The sequence below is a fragment of the Cyprinus carpio genome, chromosome A11, assembly GCF_018340385.1.
Source record: "Cyprinus carpio isolate SPL01 chromosome A11, ASM1834038v1, whole genome shotgun sequence".
Taxonomy (NCBI): domain Eukaryota; kingdom Metazoa; phylum Chordata; class Actinopteri; order Cypriniformes; family Cyprinidae; genus Cyprinus; species Cyprinus carpio.
Window position 1 is genome coordinate 5,697,926 of NC_056582.1, and position 25,735 is coordinate 5,723,660.

Here is a 25,735-nt window from a genome sequence, read left to right on the forward strand (position 1 = left end):
AGTCGAAGTGTTAGTGGTAATTGAAAGTGTGTGTGTGTGCGTGCGTGTGCGTGTGAGTGTGTGTGTGTGTGTTTATGTGTGTGTGAGAGAGCGAGAGCAGGTGTCTCCAGGCTGGTAAACCTCACGAGGTGTCCCTGTGCATTTATTATTGAATCACCAATCCTTGTACACACACGCATTTGCACGCATATTGATGATTGCTGTCACTCATATCTCCACATCCCCTAGGCCCACTAATCTGCTTCATCAGTCATTGCATCATCAGCCTCTCCTCCATTTCCTCTATCAGGTGTGCCCATCTTGCACAAACAGATGCATTCATGAAGGTGAGGAGCTGTTGATCAAGTTAGACTTTCACTAGTCTCAGCCTCAGACGTCACAGCCACAGACCGTTGACTAAACGTCTGATGCATACGGCACACAAAAGTGGAGTTTCGAAGTCGTCATCGGATTGGTTGAATTATACAGGATTTCCAGGAGATGTGTGTGTCACATTCTTTAACGTTCCGCCTGGAAACAAAGATACCGTGCTGCCAAACCCCCTCATGAAAGAAGAAAGCCGTTGTGTTTACAACTGTGATAACAAGCGCTTATCAGGATCAACTAAATGCTGGATTTCAATAGTACATAAAATGTTTAAAGCTTGTAGCACAGATTCCTTAAAATATGTCCAAGAGATTTACACACTGGTCTGTTATTGTGGTGACATTTCCACGCCCCAAAACATGAACGAAACAAACTGTGATGGGTTGTTTGACATGTCGGTCAAACGGCCTCATGGGTGGGCTCTGGCTATGCGAGACTAGACTTTAATAGGAAAAATGTGAAGGTTATTCCAATAGGTGTCCTGTATAGGTAGCATGTAGCTTTTATTTTGTCCAGAATTCAAGGTAGCATCCCATGTATCCTTTTACAGAAAAAAATTTAATTCCTGAATACTGCATGCTGATGTTGCAGGAAAATGTTGTTGTTACACCAGATTATAATTATTTTTGTTATTTTGTTTGTTTTTATTTGATATTAATTGTTAAGGGGCATTTTATTTTGAAAGAAGATTGTACATCGTTATGAAAAGTAGCAATCACAGTATGCACTTCAGCTAACGCCATTCATAAATGAGCTTGAAATCGCAGCAGATATTCAGGTTCATCTGCGCAATACCATTAGAGGGGAAAGGCAGGACAGACTGAGCACTGCTGATGATTATGCTTGTCAGTTTATGTTTCATTACACAAAGAGAAAAGCCGCTCAGAACAAATTACTCGGAGAGAACACAGTTTTGGTTTGGAATCTCCTTTATTGCATTTGGAAAAAAAATAAAAAATAAAAAATCAGAAAGCAGAAAGACACAAAATGCAAGTGCAGCGCTCCATTGCGTCCATCTAGTACATTTATACAGAAAAACAATAAAAAAAACAGCATAGTGCAATGCAAGAGTGCTTAAAAGGCAGCTGCTTATGTAGACATCTAGCACGGCAGTTTGCTAGTTTTTGGAACAGAGCTAATAAATGTTCCTGTTGTTATGTATAGGTCACATGTGTTAAATATAGTCTATCATAGTCTTGTTTTATTCTAAAACTTGATCATGTGAAAAACTTGTTAATGTGATCTCAAACAATGAAATGACTTCCTTTCATCTGACCATCATATGTACACTTCATTAAAGGCCATGTGGAAGTGAACATCCATAAAAGGCCCCTACAAATAGTGTGCTCTTTCTACATTGTACAAATAACATTTGGAATTCACTTTTATTGTCTCCCCTCTTCTTTTCTGTTTGTCTAGTCTAATCATAACAGATATTGTCTGTTCATGTTTAATGGTAGTGTCTGCAGGCTAACCTCCAGGCTCGGCCGACGGCCAGGTGTGAGGTCACAACTCCTGTTTTGGAAACAAAAGTATCCCGGGGGATCAATCAGTGCTGCTGTTTGTGAGTGTATGTGTGCAACACTGATCGACCACATTATAGTGCTCATCCACTATATGACTTCTGTGAATCACATGCCTAGTGGAACTGTTGACATCATATGTATGCTAGAAGTACTGTATGTGTGCAGCAACACTATTGCAATGACCTAAGGGAATATGTAAGGCATAGGCCTATATAGTGAATAGCATTTTATTACAGTAAAATGAAATTGCTTTTATTGTTCTTCTGGATCTTTCAGACCCCTGTTCTTTAGTTTTTATTTTTGAAGAGTGTAGGATTGAGACAAACACACTAACTTAACAGTTGTCTGCTTTTAAGTTCCCATAGCAGCTCTTTGCTTAATGGATTGCTGCATTGTGTATTTGTGCATATAAAGTGAACAGTAGACAGCTCATAGTGATAGTTTGAGTTTTTTTTTTTTTTTTTACCGCAGACTAATAACTGTGCCTCCTGTTTGGCAGATTCACAGAAGTGTTAACAAGAACTAAGTTAAAGCTACAAGAATAGTTTATTATTATTATTATATTCACTGAATATTATTAATAATGAATTTAACAATTTATTGAACATTGCTTTACCATATTACTGTTCCGACCATATATAAAAGTCTTTAGAGAGTTTCAAGTTACACTGAAATTACCACATTGCTGTTGCAAATTCTGCTGATTTATCAACAAGATCTTAAGATGTTATTCAGCATGCTATTGCTAACATAGATCAAGGTTTGTCGAATTTGCTGAAATGACTTCATGAAAGCATCAGTAAGAATGTGTTTCAAAACTACAGACCAATCAGTAATGTATCATTTCCAGCTTGTTTAATTTTTTTTTTTTAAACAGGAAGTTGTTATTTTAAACAAAAACTAATAAAATAGCCTTCATTCACTGAACTAAAGCTGAAATAAAATATGATTAGATGAAAAACTTTAATAAAAATATAAAAATAAAAATGAATAATGTTGCCTTGGCAACTAACTGAAATTAAATAAGTTGAAGTACTTAAACAACTAAAACTAAAAGTGAAATAAAAATAAAGATGGATAGAAATATATACAAAAAAACTAATAAATATGACAAAAGCATGTGACAAAATTGCTAAAACTTAAAACTAAAATGAAAACTGAAATAAAAAATAAAGCTAATTCAAAATATTAATAAATACCAAAACAGTATATAAATAGTACTAAAATAACTACAATATTTTTGTGAAAAAAATAAATATATTTTTTTAATTAATTTTTATATATATATATATATATATATATATATTTAAATACATATATATATATATATATATATATGGATCATTCTTTTGCAGTGAGGACAGTGAAACATTGATGAAAACAGTATATAATGAAAAATATAAATATTTCTAGCAAATATGAACATAAATTGCTAAAATTGGTTATTCTTTAGTGGATTATATTGGCCACCTTGTACTTAAATATCATAATTGGGCATTTAAAATGATTGGTTGTTTACCAGTTGACATGTTTAGGAATCAATGCTTGCTAGTGTCTGCCTGTAGCTTTTTTATGCAGGAAGTCCCTACTTCACTGTACTATAAATAACTGGTTCATCCAAAAACACAGTGAAGAACCAAATCACCAGTATGGAATGCTCTGGATCAGCCTGCCTTATGTCCCAATCCAGATTATGCTGTAAAAATGTAAAATGCACAATGCTGTTCTCAGATCAGCTGATCTCACACAGACTCTTTATCAGCTTTTAAGGTTAACCTGAACTAAACAGAGATATATGGCATCCGTCCAGAAAAACTGGGTCGTCTGACTTGATTCACACAATTCAGTCTCAGTCTGGCCTCCAGCACAAAAGCTGCACCTGCTTTTTGTTTATTTTGGGGAACGTTACATAACGCAATCAGCACAAGTGTCGGTTCTGTGTCGAGTCTGTGGGACCTGCACTGAACTGAACTGAATTTAGGCTGAGCACTGCCTCAGGAAGCAAGATGCCATGTGGTGAGAGATGCATTATTAATTTGTTTGTGGTATCTAATTAGATTGGATTAATAGTTTTCTAAAGAATGTCACATCCCCGTGAAATTTGTTTGCCTCAGTGCTCTAATTTAATGTGAAGAAATCTTAAATAATATACCGGACACTCTTTTATATGCAATTAGAACCCCCCAAAAAGGAGCTTTGAGCTTCCAAAAGGACGCAGATGCATCATAAATGTATTATAAATGTAGCTATTTGAAAATATTTTGTAATGAAACAGACCCGAATCAAATCTTTTCAAGGAACTGTTTGATCTGGTTCACAAAAGAGGTCTAAATGATTGGTTTACGATTTGAACCATACAACTATTCCTTGAACTGTTCCTTTAAATTTTTTTCCAAAAAGTCTATTCCTTATAAAGTGAGATGTGAGAGTCATGTAACACAGGCTGGAAGTTGCTTTCCCTCCTGCACTGCGCCTGACCTCTTGTTTCCTCTCAGGGAAACCACAATTTCTCCAGCAGCCAAACCCAGGAAAATATATAACAAAATACCAACAGACTTTTGTTAATGGAACATGAGAATGAAAGAGAGAGAGATAGACAGTATATTAATGGGAAAGAGTGCTTAATGAAGGGAAAGAGAAGAGAAAGGAGAGAGAATGTGACAGTTCTCCCAAAGATGTCAATGACTGTTCCAAATAGAAGGCAGAAACATATCCAGTACTGAAGAATATTTTTTAAATGCTCAGTCAAATTAAAAATCAAAAGCATGACTGACATTGACAAAATGAATTATGTTTAGCATTAATCAAAATTACAGTCTGTCAGGCATAACAAATTATATAATTCAAGATCATGTTTTGGAGTCCATATCTGCCCCCAGCGACCCTTTCTCTGTCCTCTGCGTCATTCAGAAACTATAATCAGGAAGCCACAATAGACAGGCCTGTGTCATAATCTAGTCCACATTCCCTGCTTCCACCAGATGGCCGTCCTCTTGTCTCTCTGACCGGAGAGGAATGTGCCGCTTTGCAAACATCCCACAATTCCCAGCTCTGAACTGTTGCTCTTTCTGAAGAGCACTATTACTATTAATCATACTTATGGGCTCTTAAGATTTGGACCAGTAAGCAATCACCTAGCAACCCTCTGGAACACCCTACAACCAAACAATACCCTAGCATAGAAATGCTCAAAAACAGGCACTCTTCAGATTTTGGTATCCCGAAATAAATTTAACTAGCCCAAATAAAAAAGATAATTTTTTTATGTAGATAATTGGATAGCAGTCAAAATGTCAATCAAAAACATTTTCAAAACACAAAGAATCAAGGAAGGAATTTCATTTCACTATTCACAGGGTATCTTCATCATTTTATTTTATTTTTTTCAAAAATCAATCAAAGGCTTTTTATGACTCTTATAAAGACCTGAACAATTAAAATGAACACCTTATGAGCGCGGTATGGCAATGTCCAAGGTAACATATTAATCCGTAAACTGACATGATTTACAGTTCAGAAACAGGTTTTCACAAAAACAAAAGGTCTTATAAAATGATAAGCATCAGCCTTTAAATATTTTTTTAGAAAAGGGATGAGTCAAATGGATAAATTATTATGTTAATTTCAAACATAAATATTACTGTCTTAATAGATTTTTAGAAGGCACATTAACTTATTTCATATGTACAACTGCTGCGTAAAAACATGGGTCGATATTCATATTGATGGGAAGGATGAAATGAAAATGCTGAAGACAGTTTGACTTTGAAATGTCCAGCGCTCATTGGCCATTTATTCAGTGAAATTATAACCTTTTGAGGTTTAATCCAGCCATATCGCGATTTTTGTCTTTCCATCCCCAAATGAAAAACCTCTTGAAATTATAATTAAGACTTTTCTTACACCTTAAGGTATTTAAGACTTTTTCTGGCCTTAAACCAAATTGAAGACTTTTTAAGGAACTGTGGGAGCTCTGTTTTTAAGAGATATTTTGGTAGCTTGACTGGAAGACACAATAGCGCCGGGACGTCGGGCTAGCGATTTTGTGAGCCCTGGCATTAAAGGAATATTAAATAGGGATAATATAATTTTGTGTTACACTTTATTTTAAGGTGTCTGTGTTACTCTATAATTACATGTAAGTAATTATGTGTAATTATACAGTAATTACAAGTAACATCATGTATTTTCTATTAAGGTTAAGGTTCATGTTTGTTTTAAGGTTAGTTGCTTGTAATTATGCAACATTTCTTTTATTACTATTTTCTGTAAGTATATGTAATGTGTAACTATGTCACCTTAAAATACAGTGTTACCAGTTTGTGGCTCTTATTATTCAGATATTAAATTATTTGGGTTTTTGAAGACTTAAGATATTATACTGATATATTGATACATTGTGCATTCCAAGAAAAAAAAACACTCAGAATACCTTACCAACTACATTTAAACACCCTGGCAAATTTTGTCCATACCATTACCACTCATTGTAAAATTGTAAATATAGCCATATTATAACTTTGTGGGAAAAAAAATAAATAAATAACTAATAAAAAAAAAACCTTACGTTTTGAGTCAAATCTTTTCAAGTAATCGGTTAATCCAGTTCACAAACCTGGTCTGAAATACTGATCTGGTTGACGCAAACTGAAATATATTCTTTTTTTTATGTACCTAATAATAACCAATATTATGCCAACATATTGTGCATCCCTACTAAAAAACAAAAACAAACAAACAAACAAAAAACACTCAGAATACCTTAGCAACCACATAGCAAAGATTTGGCTCAAAAGGTATTTACCTGGCAATTTTTGCCCATGCCATCACCATTTACAATTTCTTCTTAAATTGCATTGTATTGTATGTAATTGTATATAAATATTATAGTTTTCTGTTTCCTATTATATGAAATTATTTTATCCATGTTTACTACACTTTTAATCAGTCATAAAACTAGTTAAAAAAATTTAGTATGTAACATCTGCAAAAAATTTTAGATAACACATTTTTTTCTCACTTCACTGAAACGTCCTGTTACAGTTCTACATTTGCAATCCGACTAGTGTTAGACTAGTATGTATGTGTTAGCGTGTAGTTTCCTTGCAACAGAGCAACTGATTCCAGATGTCGAACTATATTGAGTTTGATGAGGTCACAGCACTGCACATCACATGACTAAAACAAGCATGTCTGACATACGCACAGTTGCTCTTCCACGCTCGTCATATAAATAGCTGTGCGACATCATGTTCAGTTGTGTGTCAGCACTAGTGTGGCATTGCTGTATATGAGCAAGTGCATGAGGTGATGGGATATGTCCTGTTATGTCCTCATAGGCTCAGCGTCGACAGTTTAGCCCGGAGTTTTCTCCTGTCTTCTCTCCTGTCATGTGCTGAGGACACACATACGCATGCGGGCTTAACTGTGTATCATATCAATGTTTGTCCTCTATGGCTGTGCTGAGCTCTCTGGGATAAGTCTGCCTGGCCGGATCTGTGCTGCCGAGGAGCTATAATCACATCCTGTTTAATAATGAGTTTACTCTTAATCTTCATTCCATTTTCAAATATTGAACAGGCTGGGTGGTTTACTGATGATATCAGAGCTTTTAGGCCTGATCACGGATCTTCTGTTCAAATCGTGTCTTGTGACTGCATGTAATGGTATAAAGACAACTGAAACAACCGAAGATGAATTGATACTTGGGTTTCAACGATAACAATAATTTAGACAATATTTTGCTGTGTGTTTTTGTGCTGGTGCCTTGGCTGGTGACAGCTGACTCCTGAGGCTTGCATTAATTTCCAGTGACAGTTTTACCTTTAAGGGGATTTTTAGATGTATGCAACATCTTTTATTCCACATTCTCACATTTAATCAATAAATGCAAGTAGAATAATACTGGTAACGATCAGTATCAACAAAATCCATTTTTTTATAAGTGGCACAGAAACTGTATCTGTTGTGATTTTTAGATCTAACAATTTAAGGGCTTCATAATATTTCAGTTACAAAAAAACATTTTTAATTTTCCATTAAGTGATAATATTTCCTCTCTTAAATTGGTTTCCAGTGGAATTTGTACCTTTAATTGCATTTTCTGACCTTGTAATTTGTATGCATCATCTTTTATTTCACATTTTCACATTTAATCAATAAATTCAGTTATATTAATAATACACTATAAACTGTTACCAATCAAATGAAATCAGTATTAACAAAATCTGATAATTAATTATTAAGTATTAACAAAATCAAAATAATTTTTGCACTGCAGAAGTGTTACAGAAGCTTTATATGTTTAATGCAGCTCAGAGGTGAGTTGAATGCATTTACACTGCATTCACAATTGCATAAATGATGTAATGAGATTAATGTTTTAAATATAACATTCTAAATACAGAACTGTGAAATTATACTTTTATATGCTACCTCAGTGATAAAATTAATGCATTTGGATGGCGATTTTTTTTTTATTATTAAATATTTGATTATTTAAATCTCATGTTTAAAAATAGGAAAATAGTTGTGCTAATGGTTTTTTTTCTTGCATTTTACTGTATCTCTCAAAATGATGGATGTCATTAAAAATGTGGAGATTAGCAGAAATATAAAATAATAATATAGTGTCTAAAATGTAACTCAAATCATGAATTTCTTGTTCATAGATCTTGCAAAACATTTTTGCCCCCATGTCTTGAATAATGATTGCATCCAACCTCCATATTAATAGGACTCTCAAGACATGTTTTTGTTTTGTTTTGTTTTTTCTTTGCTTTTCAAACTGAGTGACATACTCGGTAATGTAAGCTCACACATCATTAAAACAACAATCACGATATTATTATACACCATATTGCACACCCCTACCTGAAACACACTCCTTTATTCCATGACTTGTGTTTTTACCATCAGAAGAATAAACATTCTAAAACTCTGAATTCTAAAACTCCTACATTTCAGACAGAAATTTGGCCAGTTAGTCTATATCATTTTCTCCTACAGTGAAAATATATCCAGCCAACGCAGAGTTACATATAATGTGTCTCTGACCACCACACACTAATGTTGTTTATTTCCTGAATGAATCAGTGTTTTTGTTTGAATCAGAGTGTAGCATTTAGGGTGACCAGATTTCCCCGTTTTCTGGGGACAGTCCCAGTTTTTGGTGTTCCGTACCCAACTGGAGCTGTCCCCGGAAATGTCCCCATTTTACAGCACATTAAAAACAACCCGCAAACACACTGTAAAAGCCCGACCAATCTAGCCAGCTGGCATACATATGATTGTGATTATTTTCACCAGCAGAGGGCGCTGCGAGCTATACTGATTACTTGTTCGCACGCCGCTACTTTAGACAAGATTTATTTTTAATGTGTTTTTGTAAGGCCATTATTTTGTTATAATACTGTTTGGATATGTTTACTATTTGCAAAGGTTACTTTTTTATATTTTTCATAGTGTGATTTTTGGTAAATTGTATTTTGAGTTTACATTTTGTTTTCATTCAAATGTAGTTTGATCCTCATACATCACTATAATTATTAATTATGATATTAATATAAGGAACCCACAAAGAATTAACTCTTTCCCTGCCACTGACGAGTTATCTCGTCTTTTAGAAGACAACACTTACCCGCCAAAAACTTTTTGTTTAAAAGTAGAGGCACTGATCTTTATTTTGGTGTATTGCATTTTCAAATATTAATACAGCAAAATATACTGGGGACTCAAATATGAGTGAAAATAATCAAAATCTCTGGCCGTGGCTGGCAACTTTTTTCAAAAATGCTGGCGGGGAAAAGAGTTAAAAAAAAAAAAAAAAACTAAATAAAAACATACAAAAATAAATTTACCCCATTTTTTTAATTTGTAGATAATCACAAGTGATTATTGAAGTCACCTTAATTTACATACTTCAACTGGATCCTTAAACTCTTCTTGAGAACTTGCTGCCTGTGTTGTTATCCCTTCAGAGGAATTCTGTTAACATCTGCTTCCTGTTTTCCTTCACTTTAACTGACCCACTAGCTATAATGATCAAATGCGATATTTTATGTCCAGCGATATGGAGTGACCTAAGAGCCAATGGGTTTTCTTTGTGGACAGGGCCACAGAAATAGAAGCTAAATATTCCTGTCTCATTCACAGCTGGTTTAGATATGAATGCAAATTTTCAATGGAAGAGTTTTATTGCTTTCCATTGTACCATGTTTTGTCTTGTTATGTCTCGTTGTGACAAGTATATCTGTGTCAACATTCAACCCGTCTGTGACTTTCCCTGGAAAGATTTGGCATTCATATTAAAAATAAAATGATTAGAGAGCTTTCTCAGCAGCATGTTACTTATGCCAAAAATTTTAGGAATTTTGCGCATAGGTATTTGCCTTTAATGTTTTGGGGGTTGCCAACTTTTCTGAGCCAGGAACAAGTGTTATTTAGTATTATTTATATGCTATTGTATTTATTAATATTTCAAATTAAGTTTTATTTTTATATTTTCAGTTTTCATTTTTATTTTAGCTGAAGGTTTAGTAATTTTGCTATGTGTTTTTTTTCTTCTTTTTTTACATTTCTATCTAAGTAGCTTTAATTTATTTTATTTCATATTTAGTAATTTTAGTACTTATTTATTTCAGTTAGTTGTCAGTGCAGCAATTCTAAATTTTCATTTGTTAATGTTATAGAAATGTAAAATAGTTTAGTAATGTATTATTTATATTTCATTTTATTTCAATTATCGAAAAATGACTCTAAGATAAAAACTAGATTTTCTCAACACTAACTTTAATTACAAATTAAATTTATAACAACTTTCGCATTATTATATTTATTACATTTAATTTCTTAATCTTTAGTTAATGTTTATTCAAACAGTCATGACATGTTATTAAATGTATATGATATTTATAGTCTAAATGCTTTGTATATCTGTCCCTGTAGGACCTTCATGGACCCCTGGTTTTACAGAAGTCTGATTGATTATATGGATCTTGTCTTACAGAGGGGCTTTTTCTGAGGTGATGCTTGCAGAAGAGAAGAGGACAAGGAAACTAGTTGCGATAAAATGCATCCCGAAAAAAGCTCTGGAGGGGAAGGGGAGCAGCATTGAAAATGAGATTGCCGTGCTCCACAAGTGAGTCCTTAAAACAGCTGTTTCAGTTCACTTACGGATGTATATGACAAACACACACACACAAATTAAATATCACCACCTACTAGCTGCATGAACAGTGAGGCCCATAGTTGTAAAGTCTATGGCGTTCTTCATCTATGTGTAACAGCCGTGTTATCTCAGGGTGAGAGGACAGTAAGTGATTTGTGCGTGTGTTAAGAATCTTATGTTTAAACCTCTGGAATCATAAAGCTCTGTGAGAATGACTGAAGCCGGAGCAGCTGACACTATTTTTAGTGTCTGGGTTGCCCGGGTTACCACAGGCAAAGAGGCACAGTATTCACAGAGAGATTTGAGCCGACGTGTGAATGAGGAAGCACTCACTGTCTGCTGCAAAGTCACATTTCTAAACAATATCTGCTGGCACCAATGAAAGGGCCTTAGACTTAAACTAGGGTATTTAAAATTTGATTCTTTCCTCATTCATTTATTTAACCCTGTTGCAAAACCTAATGAGCTGTCCTACTTAGACAGCAATTTAAAGCACCTTTCACACTGCGATTCCAGAAAATACATGGGCAATGTGTCCCGGCAATTGTTCCCGGGTCGCTAGATTTTGCCCCTTTCACACTGCCAGTGTTTTCCCCGAATATGTGCGTGCATTCACACACAACCCGTAAAGGTCCCTTAAAGGTCCCGTAATGACACGTGACATCTGTATGTGACGTGAAATGTATGAGTTGAAAATGCTAGGCACGGTAACTTTCACTTAAGCTGGCGAACGATCTCAGCTTCAGCGCGGATAGTGAGGAACTAACTGATCTCTGCTTCATTACAGTTTGCACATATTTTTTTGTCGCGAATGTTGATCTGAATGATTTGAGACATCAGAATACATCAGCATACATCAGAACAGATTTTGATTAGAAATGACATACAAATTAAAAATAAATAAATAAACAAATCATTCACAATAGGATCAATAAAAGAAAATAGATACGGTGAATTTCCTTTTCATTTGGATTTACCATATGCCATTAGCTCAGCAACAGGTCGACACCAAATGGTCGAATGAGCCAAGTCTTCCGGCTGGTTCTTGTGAGTGTGTTATTTGTAGGATTTGTAAAGTTGCTGCTTATGTTGATCATTTTAAATGCTCATGTATGAGATTCTGTTTTAGTTAGCAAGCTGTCTAAGAAGGCTGCTGCCCATGAAGTACATATAGACAGCAAGGCAGCTCTAGTAGTTCAACTCAGCTTAACAGATTAGCTGTCATTTGTCCCCAAGTCTTTGTCACTCACAGAGATGGTGCTGCAGGATTGTGAAGTCAGCATTGTGTAAGACATCCAGATTATGTCACTGAATCCGACAGGGTGTCCTCAAGGAAAGACATGCTCACTGACCTTACTGCGCACACCAGAGCACAGGACATTCTGGGCCATGCTTATATCTGCTGTCAGCAAGTGCAAGATCTGTCTAAGTACATTAAAACAGGGTTATTATCATTTGGAACATTTTTAATAGTCTTTTGTGTGTGTGTGTATTTTGGTTGTCAGTTTGAGTTGGTTTTAATGATTCATACATCATTTTTATTTTGTTTGTATTAGGGGTGTCACAATGTGCCAATACTGACAGTATGATATTTAAATATATGAAATATTATCATGTTAATACTACACATTACTATAAACTATCTGGTTGTCACTCCAACATAGTGGGTGGTGGTATTGCACCTTAATGTTGGTTGTGCAGGTTTTTCAAGTGCAACTAATTGGCTTTAAAAGGACAGAAACAAAATAAACAATTATAGATTAATTTGATAGCTTTATTTATTTATTTAATTGAAATTTCTACAGATATCGCGATGATATCATATGATATCATTATAATATCATATCATTATGAATATGTTCTTTTGGCCACTATAATAATGTAGTAAAAATCTGATATTGTGACAGCCCTAGTTTTTTATGATTCAAAAATATATCACCTCAAATGGTTTCATTTGTCTGTGGTCACATTTACTGTACTGAAAAAGCATCATCCTAAATCATTACCATTAAAATTTGAGTTCAACGTGTATACCGTGCTTGTGAGTAATGAAATGAGGTCAAAATATATAATGGCTTCTACATTCATAAGTAAATTGTGATACCATCATTCTGGCATCTCTGGGGGATTTATGATTCAGCAGCACAGACATGATCGGCATAAATCTGGTGTCAGATGGCCGCACCAGAGAAAAACTAGTCTGGATCTATCAGAGTTAGTAAAGTTCATGGCACTGAATCTTTGAAATTTATTTTGAGTTTAGTTATACAATTCTATGTAGAAGTTTATTTTACAGTGTTCTTGTTACACATGTAACTTTTACTTACTATAGTAATGGTAAATGATGCATAATTACAAGTAACTAACCCTAAACCAAACCTTTACCATAACCCCTTAACCTATAGAAAGTATGTGCTGTTTATTAAAGAAATACATCACCCCAAAAATAAAATTTTGCTTAAAATGTACTCACCTTTAGGCCATCCAAGATATAGATGAGTTTGTTTCTTCATCTGAGCTGATTTGGAAAAAAATATCGTTACATCACTTGCTCACCAATGGATCCTCTGGGTTTTTTTGACACCTGAAAATAAAGTGTAAACCAATACTCAAATTCATTAACAATAATAACCTTGCTTTGGGATCGTGGCATCTCTGACTGCCCACGTTTGTGTGGGTCTGAGTGGTGTGTAGTTTAGAAGAAAGCAAAAAAAAAGGGGAGTCGAGAAGGGGAGTGGGTGAGTGTATGTGTTGCTGACAGGAGAGAAAGAATGAGAATGAGTGGAAGAGAGACTCTGTGACTCATTCAGGTGCTTCTGTTGTGTCATATTGTCAGTGGGGAGGTGTGTAGGATTCCAACGTTTGGCTCAATTAGAGCCCACACAAGTCACTCAACACTCATCCAGTCAATGAAAATCAGCTGGGCTGTTTACTGCTGTGGGGGCAGTGAAGACCAAGACTCAGGGGTTATGGAGGAAAATGTGTGACATTAGTTCATATGTTTTCCTTTAACTCTTTTTTATTATGCACTAGATTAATACAAAATCCACCCTCTCATAGACTTTAATCAGAATAGACGGCATATTTCATTTGAATGAACACAAGGCTGTGTGGGAGGGAGGTACAGTCTGTTCAATATGTCACAAGCTGCTTCTGGTTCTCAGGGTTCCTACGCAGTATTCACTGCTTCCTGCACTGATGAGGCGATTTTTTAAAGAGTTTACTTCACATGAAGTGACTAGTTAATTTGGAGTTTCCTGAAACGTCATCAAAGATGAAACTTGCATCAGACAGATTTTAAATTGAGTACACTTATAAACGTTTATAACATTTATAAAATAAATAAAAAATAAATACTATATTTTTGTAGATAAATGCGTATTATGCACCTATATATATTTATATAAAAATATACTATTATTCAGATGTTTTATATTGTATTACAATTTAATTTTTTTTTTTCAATTTTAATATTAATTCCTGATGTCAATGCTGAATTTTGTAAATAAAATAAACATTACATAAAAAGTTTTGTACTTTGTCTTATCTAATTTTCAAATACTATTTTGCTTAAAATAAGTTTTAAAATAGGGATTCATCACAGAGCTGGAAGTTTTGGTAGATGCATTGGAACTTTTTATTTTAAGAATGTTTTGAAATCCCCAAGGAGACAAAAATGGCAAAATACTTATGGAACCACTGATGAAATCAAAGATGAAACACTTTTGTGAGATATGTTTGCCCATTGCCTTCTCGCTACAAGTGCCATGCTGTGCTAGCTGCTCTGGAAATGTCACATTATGGTGTTGTTAGTAACATGTCTTACACTATGTTTGTAATAGGCATGAGGAATTCGATGGAACCAAATAAGAGCTCTCTCCCTCCCCCTCTCTCGGGTTTTCCTCTCGTTGTTTTTCTCAGTAGTCAATGCACTCAGACCTGGTTTCATATTTACATTGCATCTCAGGCTATAGGCAACAGGAAATCTGATTCCAGATCCCCTTGGTAAATATTTATGAAGTATCTCTGGGTCAGTTTAACAGTCTAGAACATTGTAGCTGAGATTCGTCTGGATGGGTAGAGATCTGGTATCAGATCAGCTCTCATGGAGACAGACTGATTAAAGCTGTTAGTATGAGCTGTGAGGCTGCAGTACCACAAATTAATTATAACACTCTATGACACTTTTGGCTCCACCCAAACAAATTTGCATGTTGTGTATCAGTTACGTGCCTTAAAAATATATTTCAGGTTCAATACATTTTATGCTCAGTTGGCAGTCCTTGTGGCATGTTGTTTTACCACAAAAACTATTTACAGTTTCAAACATGTTGCAACAAGTGCAAAACAATATGCATTTCAATACAATGTTTGTACAATGACATACAATTAAGTTTTTTAGTAATAATTTTTTGTGGTATTGAAACTTATGCCACAAATGCTGTCATATTGTTTATTTCTGAAGCACCAGTAAAGCCGTAAGCCTAGATATTTGCCTTATTCCTGGGTTAACATGTAATTTTTTTCTTTCTCTCCTAGGATTAAACATGCCAACATAGTTTCCCTGCAGGACATCTTCGAGAGTAAATCACACCTCTACCTTGTCATGCAACTGTGAGTGATTGATTATTAATTTCAACTTTGCTATCACCCCATATTTTCATGCTTTCCACACAGAGTATGTGAGCGTCCTCCAAACAATTCAGCTATTATCTAGTGCAGCTGCCTTGCTGGTTGCCGTTTTTAGCTCCTTATCTCAAACTCATTCATTTCCATGACTTAAAGGCTCTCTAAGTTTAGATATTGCGTGGCTTTTATGGTAAATGAATCTCCAAAGATCTCAATGCAGGCCAAAAGCCAAATTTTAGAGCATTTGTATATAACAAATAAAAATGCAAAGGCATTATTACAACATTTTAATTGCTACTTGCATACATGTAGACATTTAGACTCTACATAAATACATTCTCTACATAAGTACATGAATGTAAACACTTTCATTGTATTATAAAATATGTGAGAATTCATCCATAACACAATGCAAGAATGTGTTGCATTCTCAGCCTGAGTGCTATAGTGGCATTTGTCATGTTTTAACAAAGTACACTTACATTTATATGCTGACTAACATACTAAACCTAAAAAACTTGACTAAAAAAACTTAAACTTAGTTTAACTGTAGTTTGTTATTTAATATTACTTTTATTACTTTAATAATTAATATATTTTACATGTACTAAATCACAATGTCATATTTAAAAATGTGTAAGTACAAATATATTTAAATAGCATATTTTAGTTTTCATAAATGCTTATCAGTACATTCACAGTACATTTTAACCATATTTTAAAGACAACAGAAGTAAATATGTAATTCTGCTACTTAATTCCTTGTTAAAAGGGTCAAAAACTCTACTCTTAAGCACTCTTAAGTTCAACTTATTGCATTTAATATACATTTAAAGTACAATACATTTTTCACTTAATCATTAATAATATGCAATTAAGTGTTGAAAACATTACATTCATTTCACACATAATTATAGTATTTTATAGTTATTTTTGCTATTAATGTAATAAGTACTCTTTTTAAAAGTATGCTAAAGTGTACTTGTTACAGTAGATTTCTCAAATTATTGTGTCCAAAGCAGCATGCCAAGAGCAAGCCAGAGTAACAAAGCAAAAAGTGTTCTTGTCATTTTCTCTGAACTCAAGATCTACTGATAGACCACATAGAGAAAGAACAAGATGACCATATATGGGTAAATACTAGCAGAGGGGCGGTCAGTTTAAATAACGACAGACTGTTTAAAGGTGAAGTTTGTAATTTCAATGCCTTATTGAACAGCATCCCAAAACAATGATTTTCAAACTATTTCTACTGAACTCTCCACCCAAATCTGCCATTGGTTGAATGAACAAATAACTCGCCCCAAACTCACTGTATTAGTTACTGTGTCTGGTTGTGTTGTGTTTCCCATACAATAATGTAATGTACTGCTTAACTATAGTACGATATGTTGTTCGTTGAAATTAACTAGTAAGTCATTAACTAGTTTGTTTCCCCGAAACTACAGTAACTTTGTCGCGCTTCTGTGGTTTGAACCCTGTTGGCTCAACAAATAGTAAAGTGATAACTTCTGTTACTTGAGCTCTTCAAAATCGAGTTAATATGAGATTATTGCTGTATATATCATGGATAGCATTTGAAGATGACTTTGCTATATTGTTCTCCATTGTTTTGCTTTTTTTTGTAGATGTTTGATTCAATCACTGGTTCCCTCTTACGTTACATGAGTCTAGAGCACTTACACATATGCACATTCTTTAAAAACCAAGCTTTCATTGTCTTTACAAACTAAAAGACACAAAACGAAACTTGTGTTTGCATATAGAATGATATATAGCTGAAATTTCATCCACACAAATTTGCAAATGTTTGTTGGAACTATAGTTTCAAAAACAGAATTATTGAACTTTGTTGGTAATGAGACAACATGAGGTCATACATTGCTAATAATGCTTTTGGGAAACGTACCCTTGGACTGGACGCTCAAACAGAGAAATGTTTTAAAAACACCTCAGAGACAATTGGTATCCTACAGTTGATTTACTTACAGTTGCTCCTGCTGATTAAGCTGTGAATTGAAAAAAAAGTGCTTTAACATTTCATCTTCAGACCAGACGATCCCCACAGGAGACACAAAACACAATATAGAAGCTATTATGTGTCTTTCTAACAGGCCCCATAGAGCTATAGTGGAGGAGGTAATGCATGACTGTGTGTCACCCTCCTTGGCCCCTCATAGTGTCAGCCTCTTTTAATTACTTATGTGCCGGAGAGCCACACTATTGTCTTTTCCACTGAGAAATCAAGGAAAATGCTAAACAACCACACACACACGCGCACGCATGCATAAGCCCACTGAACAGAGCTGGGAAAATATGCTCACACCTGTGTCTTCACACCTGCCATCTGAAATGTCAGTAGAGATAGATTTAGTTATGTATATAGAGAAGAGAGACAGATTATATCATGGGTGACAAATGATGGAGAGAGAAACAGCAAACGGTCAGTTTCCACAACAGCTGTGTTAACAAAGAGATCAAGGGTGACAGAATGACAGAAAGGGAAGCGAGAGAGATGTTCATTGTTGTATTTTCCGGGAGATGGCAGCTCTGCATGCAGACAGCAGGACTCCAAGCTTGCCAGGGCTTTCAACTCAGCACAAGATTAACTCTGTTTGCATGTGTGTGTGTTAACACCCACAGTCTTGATGCAGACTGAAATCCCACCTTCAGCATTCCCTTCATCCTACACACATGAACAGACAAAACACAGTCACTGCTGAGTGAAGTTTCACTGTAACCACACTGTTTGTGTTGAGAAGTTAGGAGGAAGTGTACATAGACTGCATGTCTTGTCCATCCAACAAATGGGTGGATCTCACAGAGAAATGCACAGATCATATTTCATACCAATACTTTTTATTTATTTTGCATTACGAAAATGATAATTGGAAGAGAAAATATAAAAAAAATAAAAAAAATAAAAAGTTTCTCCATGCAAAGTACAACTTTTATTATTATTATTTTAATGTGATTTTAATGTTAATTTCCATGAAATTCACTCATATAGAAGAAGCTGGAGTATTTTAGGAATGGTGTAAAAGCTCTTCCTTTAAATATTTGTTTTAATTTTTTGTTAAGCTTATCCCAGATCACCATTATCTAATCTCCTTGATATTACTATGGTATTTATTTTTTTTAGTGCATGAGAATAATTATTAGTCTGTTAGTATAGATAGGGTAACCACTTCTAAGGAATTAAATCAACCTCTTGCTACAGAACTTAAATAAGTCATCTTTGAAGTTTACTTAACTAGACGTATGTGTGAAAGAGAGAGGGACTACCCAGTCTTCCAAAATAAAAAGAGTAAAACAGCTTCCTCTGGTGGTTGTGATGCAGTACAGCATCACCATGTGGTTCTGCTGTGATCCTGCTGTGTGCCAGTCTGTCTAGAGTAAAAAAAAAATATATAAAAATAAAACAAGAGGGAGTGAGCATGTGCATTGGTGTGGGTGCAAAAAAAACAGAAACCAAACCCAGCTTTGCAAGCATCTCTTTGATTTTCCTTTGGCAGTGTGTCCGGTGGCGAACTCTTCGACAGGATTGTGGAAAAAGGATTTTACACTGAGAAGGATGCCAGTAAGCTCATCCAGCAGATCCTGGATGCTGTGAAGTACCTGCACGACATGGGCATCGTGCACAGAGACCTGAAGGTGAGACGGCAGTCGGTTTGGAGCAAAACAGGTCTAATGAAGCAGATTACAGGAGTTATTTTCAACCAAAGCGTGTCAGAAATCTGTTTTCAAAATATTAAATCTTTTCTTCCCATCCATAGAGCTTAATAATTTCATTGGTTCTATTGATATTAATAGTTGGGCCTTTACCTCCAGAGACCAGGAAAGTAGTTTGAGGTAAATGGATCAATCAATGGCTCCAGTCCCATTTTAAACTTTAGAATAAAGTCAAGATGAGGAGTTATATGGCACTTTATGTTAATAATTGTCATTTGGGTCAGTGCCATGACCTAGTGGTTGGCTTAATTACACTGAGCCCTGTTTCTCATCTCGGAGATGTTCGTTTGAGACACACACACTGTCAAATAAATATCAAAAATTGCCCTGAACTTCTAAGTACACCTAGTGAAAAATATACAATTCTTTGAGTACTTTAATTTTATTAATCTCCTTATTAAATAGTGCATGATATCTGCCACACACACACACACACATGTGTGTATGTGTATGCATATACTGCATTTATTTGATCAAAAATACTAAAACAAAGTAATATTGCGAAATTTAAGGTGAGTGTTTTCTATTTTATTATATTTTAAAATGTAATTTATTCCTGAGATGATAAAGCAGTTTTCAGTTTTAAACATTGCTTCAGAAATCATTGTAATATGCTGCTTAGGTGCTCATGTAAAATTTCTTCTTATTATTATTGATGTTGAAAACAGTATTGCTGCTCCATATTGTTATTTTTTAATTCATGATGATTCATGATGATTAGAAAGGTCAAAAGAACAGCATTTATCTGAAATAGAAACCTGTTGTAACATTATAAACCTGTTTACTGTCACTTTAGATCAATTTAATCTCTGCTGAATAAAAGCATTAATTTCTTAAAAAAAAAGGTGTTGATGAGGCTAAATTCTTGCTACAGTCACTTATTATCATACGTTGACATATTTTCCAGCTAGTTACTTTCCTTCATGGTTTCTGGGGTTACAGTCTTTATGCTAAATTTGTTTGTTTATAATAGTGCAGTGAAGTTGTTCAGTGTGATTCTTGCTCTGGTAAATTACATATCTCTGCTGACACATGAATACAGAGAGATGTCTGTGTATGTTTGGTCACCTAACCAAGTGTGACTATAAAAGTCCATATTGCATTTTCTCTGTGTGTGTGTGTATGTGTGTGTGTATGTGTGTGTGTGTGTGTGTGTGTGTGTATGTGTGTGCGTGCCACACACAAAAGGTTCCATCGCCTATTTTTGTCTCTGTTTCTAACACAGCCAGAGAACCTGCTGTACTACAGTATGGATGAAGACTCCAAAATCATGATCAGTGATTTTGGCCTGTCAAAGATTGAGGGTTCGGGTAGTGTGATGAGCACAGCATGTGGCACTCCTGGATATGTAGGTAAGACACACCTCCATATTGCAAAAGTATGGTATATATCTGGATGAAACCTCAGCCTTTAGGATTTGAACTCTGTTGAACTGAATTGAAGAGGGTAATACACATAAACCAACTTAGAATATCAATGACGTGTTTTTTGGTTCAAATCTAGGTGCAAACTCAATCCAACATCAGTCTTTTCTTATTTTATAACATTCTTCAGGTTTACCTATCTGCCCTCATCTCCTTTTCTTATCTCTTGGAAGTTTTCAGGTGTCGTAGTAGCCATAGCTTTAGAAATGACTGGTTGAAACTGGTTCCATGGGCATCCAGTTCTAAAGAATATCCTGTATATGTGTCAGGGAAATTAGATGTGAGTTATTTAAACAGAAAAAGAGAGAAACTTGGTACTGAAACTTGGTATAAGTATCTATGCCAGTTATACATGGATGACTGAAAGCAGAAGAGGAAGCAGCAACATATCCAAAAATTTATCTACAACCAGTATTCTCATCTCAACTACGAACATTTTTTTTTCACAACATTATTATGATGATGATGATGGTCCTTTCTTGGGTTTGAGCTTAGTGTTTGGGTTTCTGGCCCAAACTAAGGCTATCAATCGATAAATAACTTTAATTACATAATTAAAAATTGTAAAAAGTGTTTTTAAATGTGTTTTATATTAACAAATTCATTATATGATATAACAATTAATTAAATGGTTTGAAAGGTGATAGCTCATTTGCTCCAATGGTAGGAAAATCCCTACTTACAAGTGGCATGGTTAATCACAACATTTTCAGATTAAATTGTTGTTTGTAAAGTTCTTGGTCACTTACTAGAAAGGGCTAAAGTGTTCAATTAAATTGATGTTTGATCCCGTTTATTCAGCTCCTGAGGTTCTGGCACAGAAGCCGTACAGTAAAGCAGTGGACTGCTGGTCAATCGGCGTCATCGCTTACATTCTGTGAGTGTGACTATTACTGCTGCTTATACATGTGTATACTTACATTTTTCCTTTCTCTTCTCTCTACTTCATTTAAATTTCCTGATTCCCAAGAATTCAACAGGGCTCACCATCTGTTTGTCTCTTCTCAGTTTGTGTGGCTATCCACCATTTTACGATGAGAATGATGCCAAGCTATTTGAGCAGATCCTGAAGGCAGAGTATGAGTTTGATTCACCGTACTGGGATGATATCTCTGACTCAGGTATAACAAATTGTCTGTAATATTTCCCTGAATTTTCATAAGTTTATTGAGGTTGATTGCTGATAAAACTTGAGTTTTCCTTCTTTCTTTTACCAAACACTAATGGTTGTCAAATATATTTGAAGAGTCAATGAAAATATTACTTTTATGTCTCAAAAATAAAACAAGAAAATCTCACAAAAAACAGACAAAATTAATTTACCTTCTCCTTTACACAATTCACTTACCTGACTGTTCCTTTGTTTCTAAATGAGATTATGGAAACAGTTATATCATGTTCTGAACTTTCACACTGTGGTCTTTTCTCAGCCAAAGATTTTATTGTGCATTTAATGGAAAAAGATCCCAGCCAGCGTTACACATGTGAACAGGCTCTTCAGCACCCATGGTATGAGTCAATAATACTGTAAATCTCACATATAGCACTTTAATACTTTAAGTTTTACAGCACACATACAGATATTTATTGCCATAACCATTACAGTTACAATATGTTGTGGTTTTGTTTTACTGCTTGAAAATGCATTCAGACATTGTCATGAACCATCACCTGTCAACCAATGCAAGAACATTTGAATACCTTTTCCAGTTCCAGATAATCTAGAGCTTGTAAAAATTCTTTCTAGCGACATTATTTATTTACCATCATGTAATTTGGAACAAACTTTTATGGAACAAAAAAAGAGATTGCTATTTTCCATATAGTGAAAGTAAATAAAGGGATGGATGCTGTAGAATTCTGAAAATGACAAAATAAAAGCACCAAAAAGAAGTACCACATATGATTCATATTCTGTATGAAATATCAGTATACACTGATAAACTGACACAGCTCTCAAATCTCATTCACTGACACATATATTCAAATACACATTAAAAATATGTTGTGCTAGGCCTGTCATCAGTGATGACAAATGTCATTGGTTTTCACACGTGTTGTAACCAATCATGTCATATGAAGTTTGATTGTGCAGAAGTGACATTTGAGAGCTGTGACTGAGGGGAAGATTTCCAGTGAATGAAAATTCAGTCAGTTCATGATACATAGTTATCATAAATGTTCATATGACTTAAAATGTAGGGAGAAAGTAAGTCATACTGCCTTGGAACAACATGTGAGAATAGATAGTGATAGAGCTTTGTGTTTTGAATGAAATGTTGCTTTAAAACAGCAGATTGTCTCCTCAAAAATATATTTTGCTTTTATACAACCAGATGAGACACTGGAAATTTAACAAAGGAAACTTGAATGTCTGTTTTGTACTTCAGGATTGCTGGAGACACAGCGTTGGATAAGAATATCCATGAATCTGTCAGTGCCCAAATTAAGAAGAACTTTGCCAAAAGCAAGTGGAAGGTAAATCCGTGAACATATGAGAGCATTGCAGGTGAAAAGCATGGTTTCTGATTTTAAGTGGCTATCTTTCTCCTACTATCATACACAGCAAGCATTTAATGCCACAGCAGTAGTTCGTCACATGCGCAGGCTGCAGTTGGGAACCAGTCAGGAGGGCCAAATGCAGTCCACCTTGCCCAGCCCCTGCCACGGACACCTGCTGCTGCCCGAGGGAGAAGAGGAAGAGAGCTGTCAGTATCTAAACATGTCACATTTACATTTCCCACTGTGTTTTTGCATACCCTTTCATCCAGACAGACACTACCGTTAACTGTCAGTCATACTTGAAGCAAACCAAATATTTACACGGTCATAAATCTGTCTCCACATATCGTATATTTACAGTATTAGACCAACTTTTAGTCAAGCCAGGTCATATTTCACCCCATAAAATAAAATAAAAAATTCATTTTGCATATTATTTTTCATTTGCATATTATTAGCTCTGTTTATTTATTTATTTGGTATATTCCTTTGCCATTTTTTTCAACATTGTTTTTAAGTAAGAATATTTTTCCTTAGTTTCATTACTGTAATTTAAAAAAATAAATTAATTAATTAAATGCAGTAGAACACATACTACTATAATGTGTAAATATTTTACAATTTAAATAATATTAAGAATTCATTTTTTTTTATTTGTGTGAAAATGTGCTTAATTTTAACAAAAATCTAAATAGTTCTAAAATAGTCTTCATTTTCTTTTTCCATTTATCAGTCCATTCTCCAAATTGCATATCTTCTTTAGGGTAACAGAGATGCTGGTTACTCAAGGAAGACTTTTTCTCAGTAGTTACTCAAGGAGGACTAATCTTTCTTTCTTTCTTAGCCCTTCGGAGGGAAAATAGTGGCTGTTCTGAGGGTGTCAGTGATGGGAATGACATCCAGAACTGCACCTACCATGTCCATCCTACTAGTCAGGTCTGAGTGTCAATCATCCTGCAGTAACCAATGACTGACTGTCCTGTTTTTCCACTGGCGTCCTGCCACACCCCCAGTCTGGCCAGGAATACTGAGTAGCTCCAGCATCCTGCCACTTGGAGGCGCTGCACTGTAAAGAACCCAGGTGGGAATGGGGTCACTACTATTCCAATGGAGCGGTTCTGTTTAATGAGAGTTCAAAAAGAGACAAGAAGTTTGCCACAGGCGCTTCATGGGTAATAAATGCTATTGTGGGAGCTGGATAGAGATTGGACAGTGCTTTAACTAATTTTTTAAAACAACACCGTCTACTTTCATTTTTCTTTTCCTGAACTAAAAGTCCTCAGGCCTGTTTGTCTTTTAACTCAAAATACGACAGTGGCTGTTGGTATGTGGTCTGGTTTAATATACATAAATTTTAGATTTGGTGACATTTTTTGAGATTATGAATTTTGGCATTAGGTTATGCTAAGATTGTCCAATTTAAATGCACTTTTTTAACCTTGAATATTCTTTCTTTTCAACTAAGGTACGAACAGATTTCACATTCATGAGATTCTATATATTAGCTGTGTTGCCACATCTCAGTTGCTTTGTACTTCCATAAGAAGCGTTGATTAAGTGTAAGTTACATTTTAGTTTGTTTTAGAATTTTTTTTTAACATTTAACATCTTTTTGTACACTAAGTCTGCACAACAGATCATTCAGTCAGTATGTTTAAGAGCATCTTTCTCGCTTCAAATGTTTTATGTGGTGCCTTCATGGATTCAGTATCAATGTTTTACTTTTTTATTTGTTTCAACATGTTTTGATCCTTTCATTTGGGAATGTTTGAAGCTGTACATGGTAAAATGTGGCTGTTTACCCTCAAATTCACCTACATGACATATAAGGCTATTCTAAGCTATGCACTGTCGGTGGATGCTTTGTAAATGTCTAATGTTTAATGCTGCCATCCTGTAAATGTTGCAACGCTTTTGTTTTTTGTAAACCCCTTTCTATTACAACATTAAAAGTACTCAGGGGAGGAACTGAAATCAGAGAATTTTTATATATTAAATGGTCATTTTACAAGAAAAAAAAAACTATAGGATACTGAATACACATCACTACAAGGCTGTGGTCCAAATTATTTAAATATATTTGGCAATTTGGATTCTTTTCTATGTTGGAACCTGTATGAAAGTAACCTCCATTAAACGACATGAATGTGTGACTTGACTCCAATTTTATTGTTTTGTTTGTTTCCATTCACTGCCATCCAAAAAAAAAAAAAACTTAGATGGAAAAACGTTCTGAAACGAGTTTGTTGGAAGATGGTGATTTTCCGTAATGCACTGCAAGACGTCTAAGCTTTTTGTTTTGTTTTGAGTGAATATGATTATTTTGAAAACAATATGTGTTTATGCCTTAGTCCTATTTGATTTGTGACAGCTGTCTCATAGTGTCT

The 25,735-nt window shown here is 34.8% G+C and overlaps 1 protein-coding gene across 3 annotated transcripts in view; it reads left to right on the plus strand.

Moving 5' to 3' along the window:
* LOC109062649 (calcium/calmodulin-dependent protein kinase type 1-like) overlaps positions 1-25,498 on the plus strand; it is a 42,008-nt gene extending 16,510 nt beyond the window's left edge. For all 3 annotated transcript variants that reach the window (XM_042766060.1, XM_042766059.1, XM_042766061.1), the window contains 10 exons: positions 10,900-11,031; positions 15,601-15,675; positions 19,206-19,344; positions 20,648-20,774; positions 21,648-21,723; positions 21,855-21,967; positions 22,277-22,355; positions 23,237-23,324; positions 23,413-23,554; positions 24,193-25,498. In XM_042766060.1, the coding sequence (XP_042621994.1) occupies positions 10,900-11,031; positions 15,601-15,675; positions 19,206-19,344; positions 20,648-20,774; positions 21,648-21,723; positions 21,855-21,967; positions 22,277-22,355; positions 23,237-23,324; positions 23,413-23,554; positions 24,193-24,290 (1,069 nt within the window). In that variant the 3' untranslated portion in view covers positions 24,291-25,498. The remainder of the gene's footprint in view (positions 1-10,899; positions 11,032-15,600; positions 15,676-19,205; positions 19,345-20,647; positions 20,775-21,647; positions 21,724-21,854; positions 21,968-22,276; positions 22,356-23,236; positions 23,325-23,412; positions 23,555-24,192) is intronic.
* The last annotated feature ends 237 nt before the right edge of the window (positions 25,499-25,735 follow it).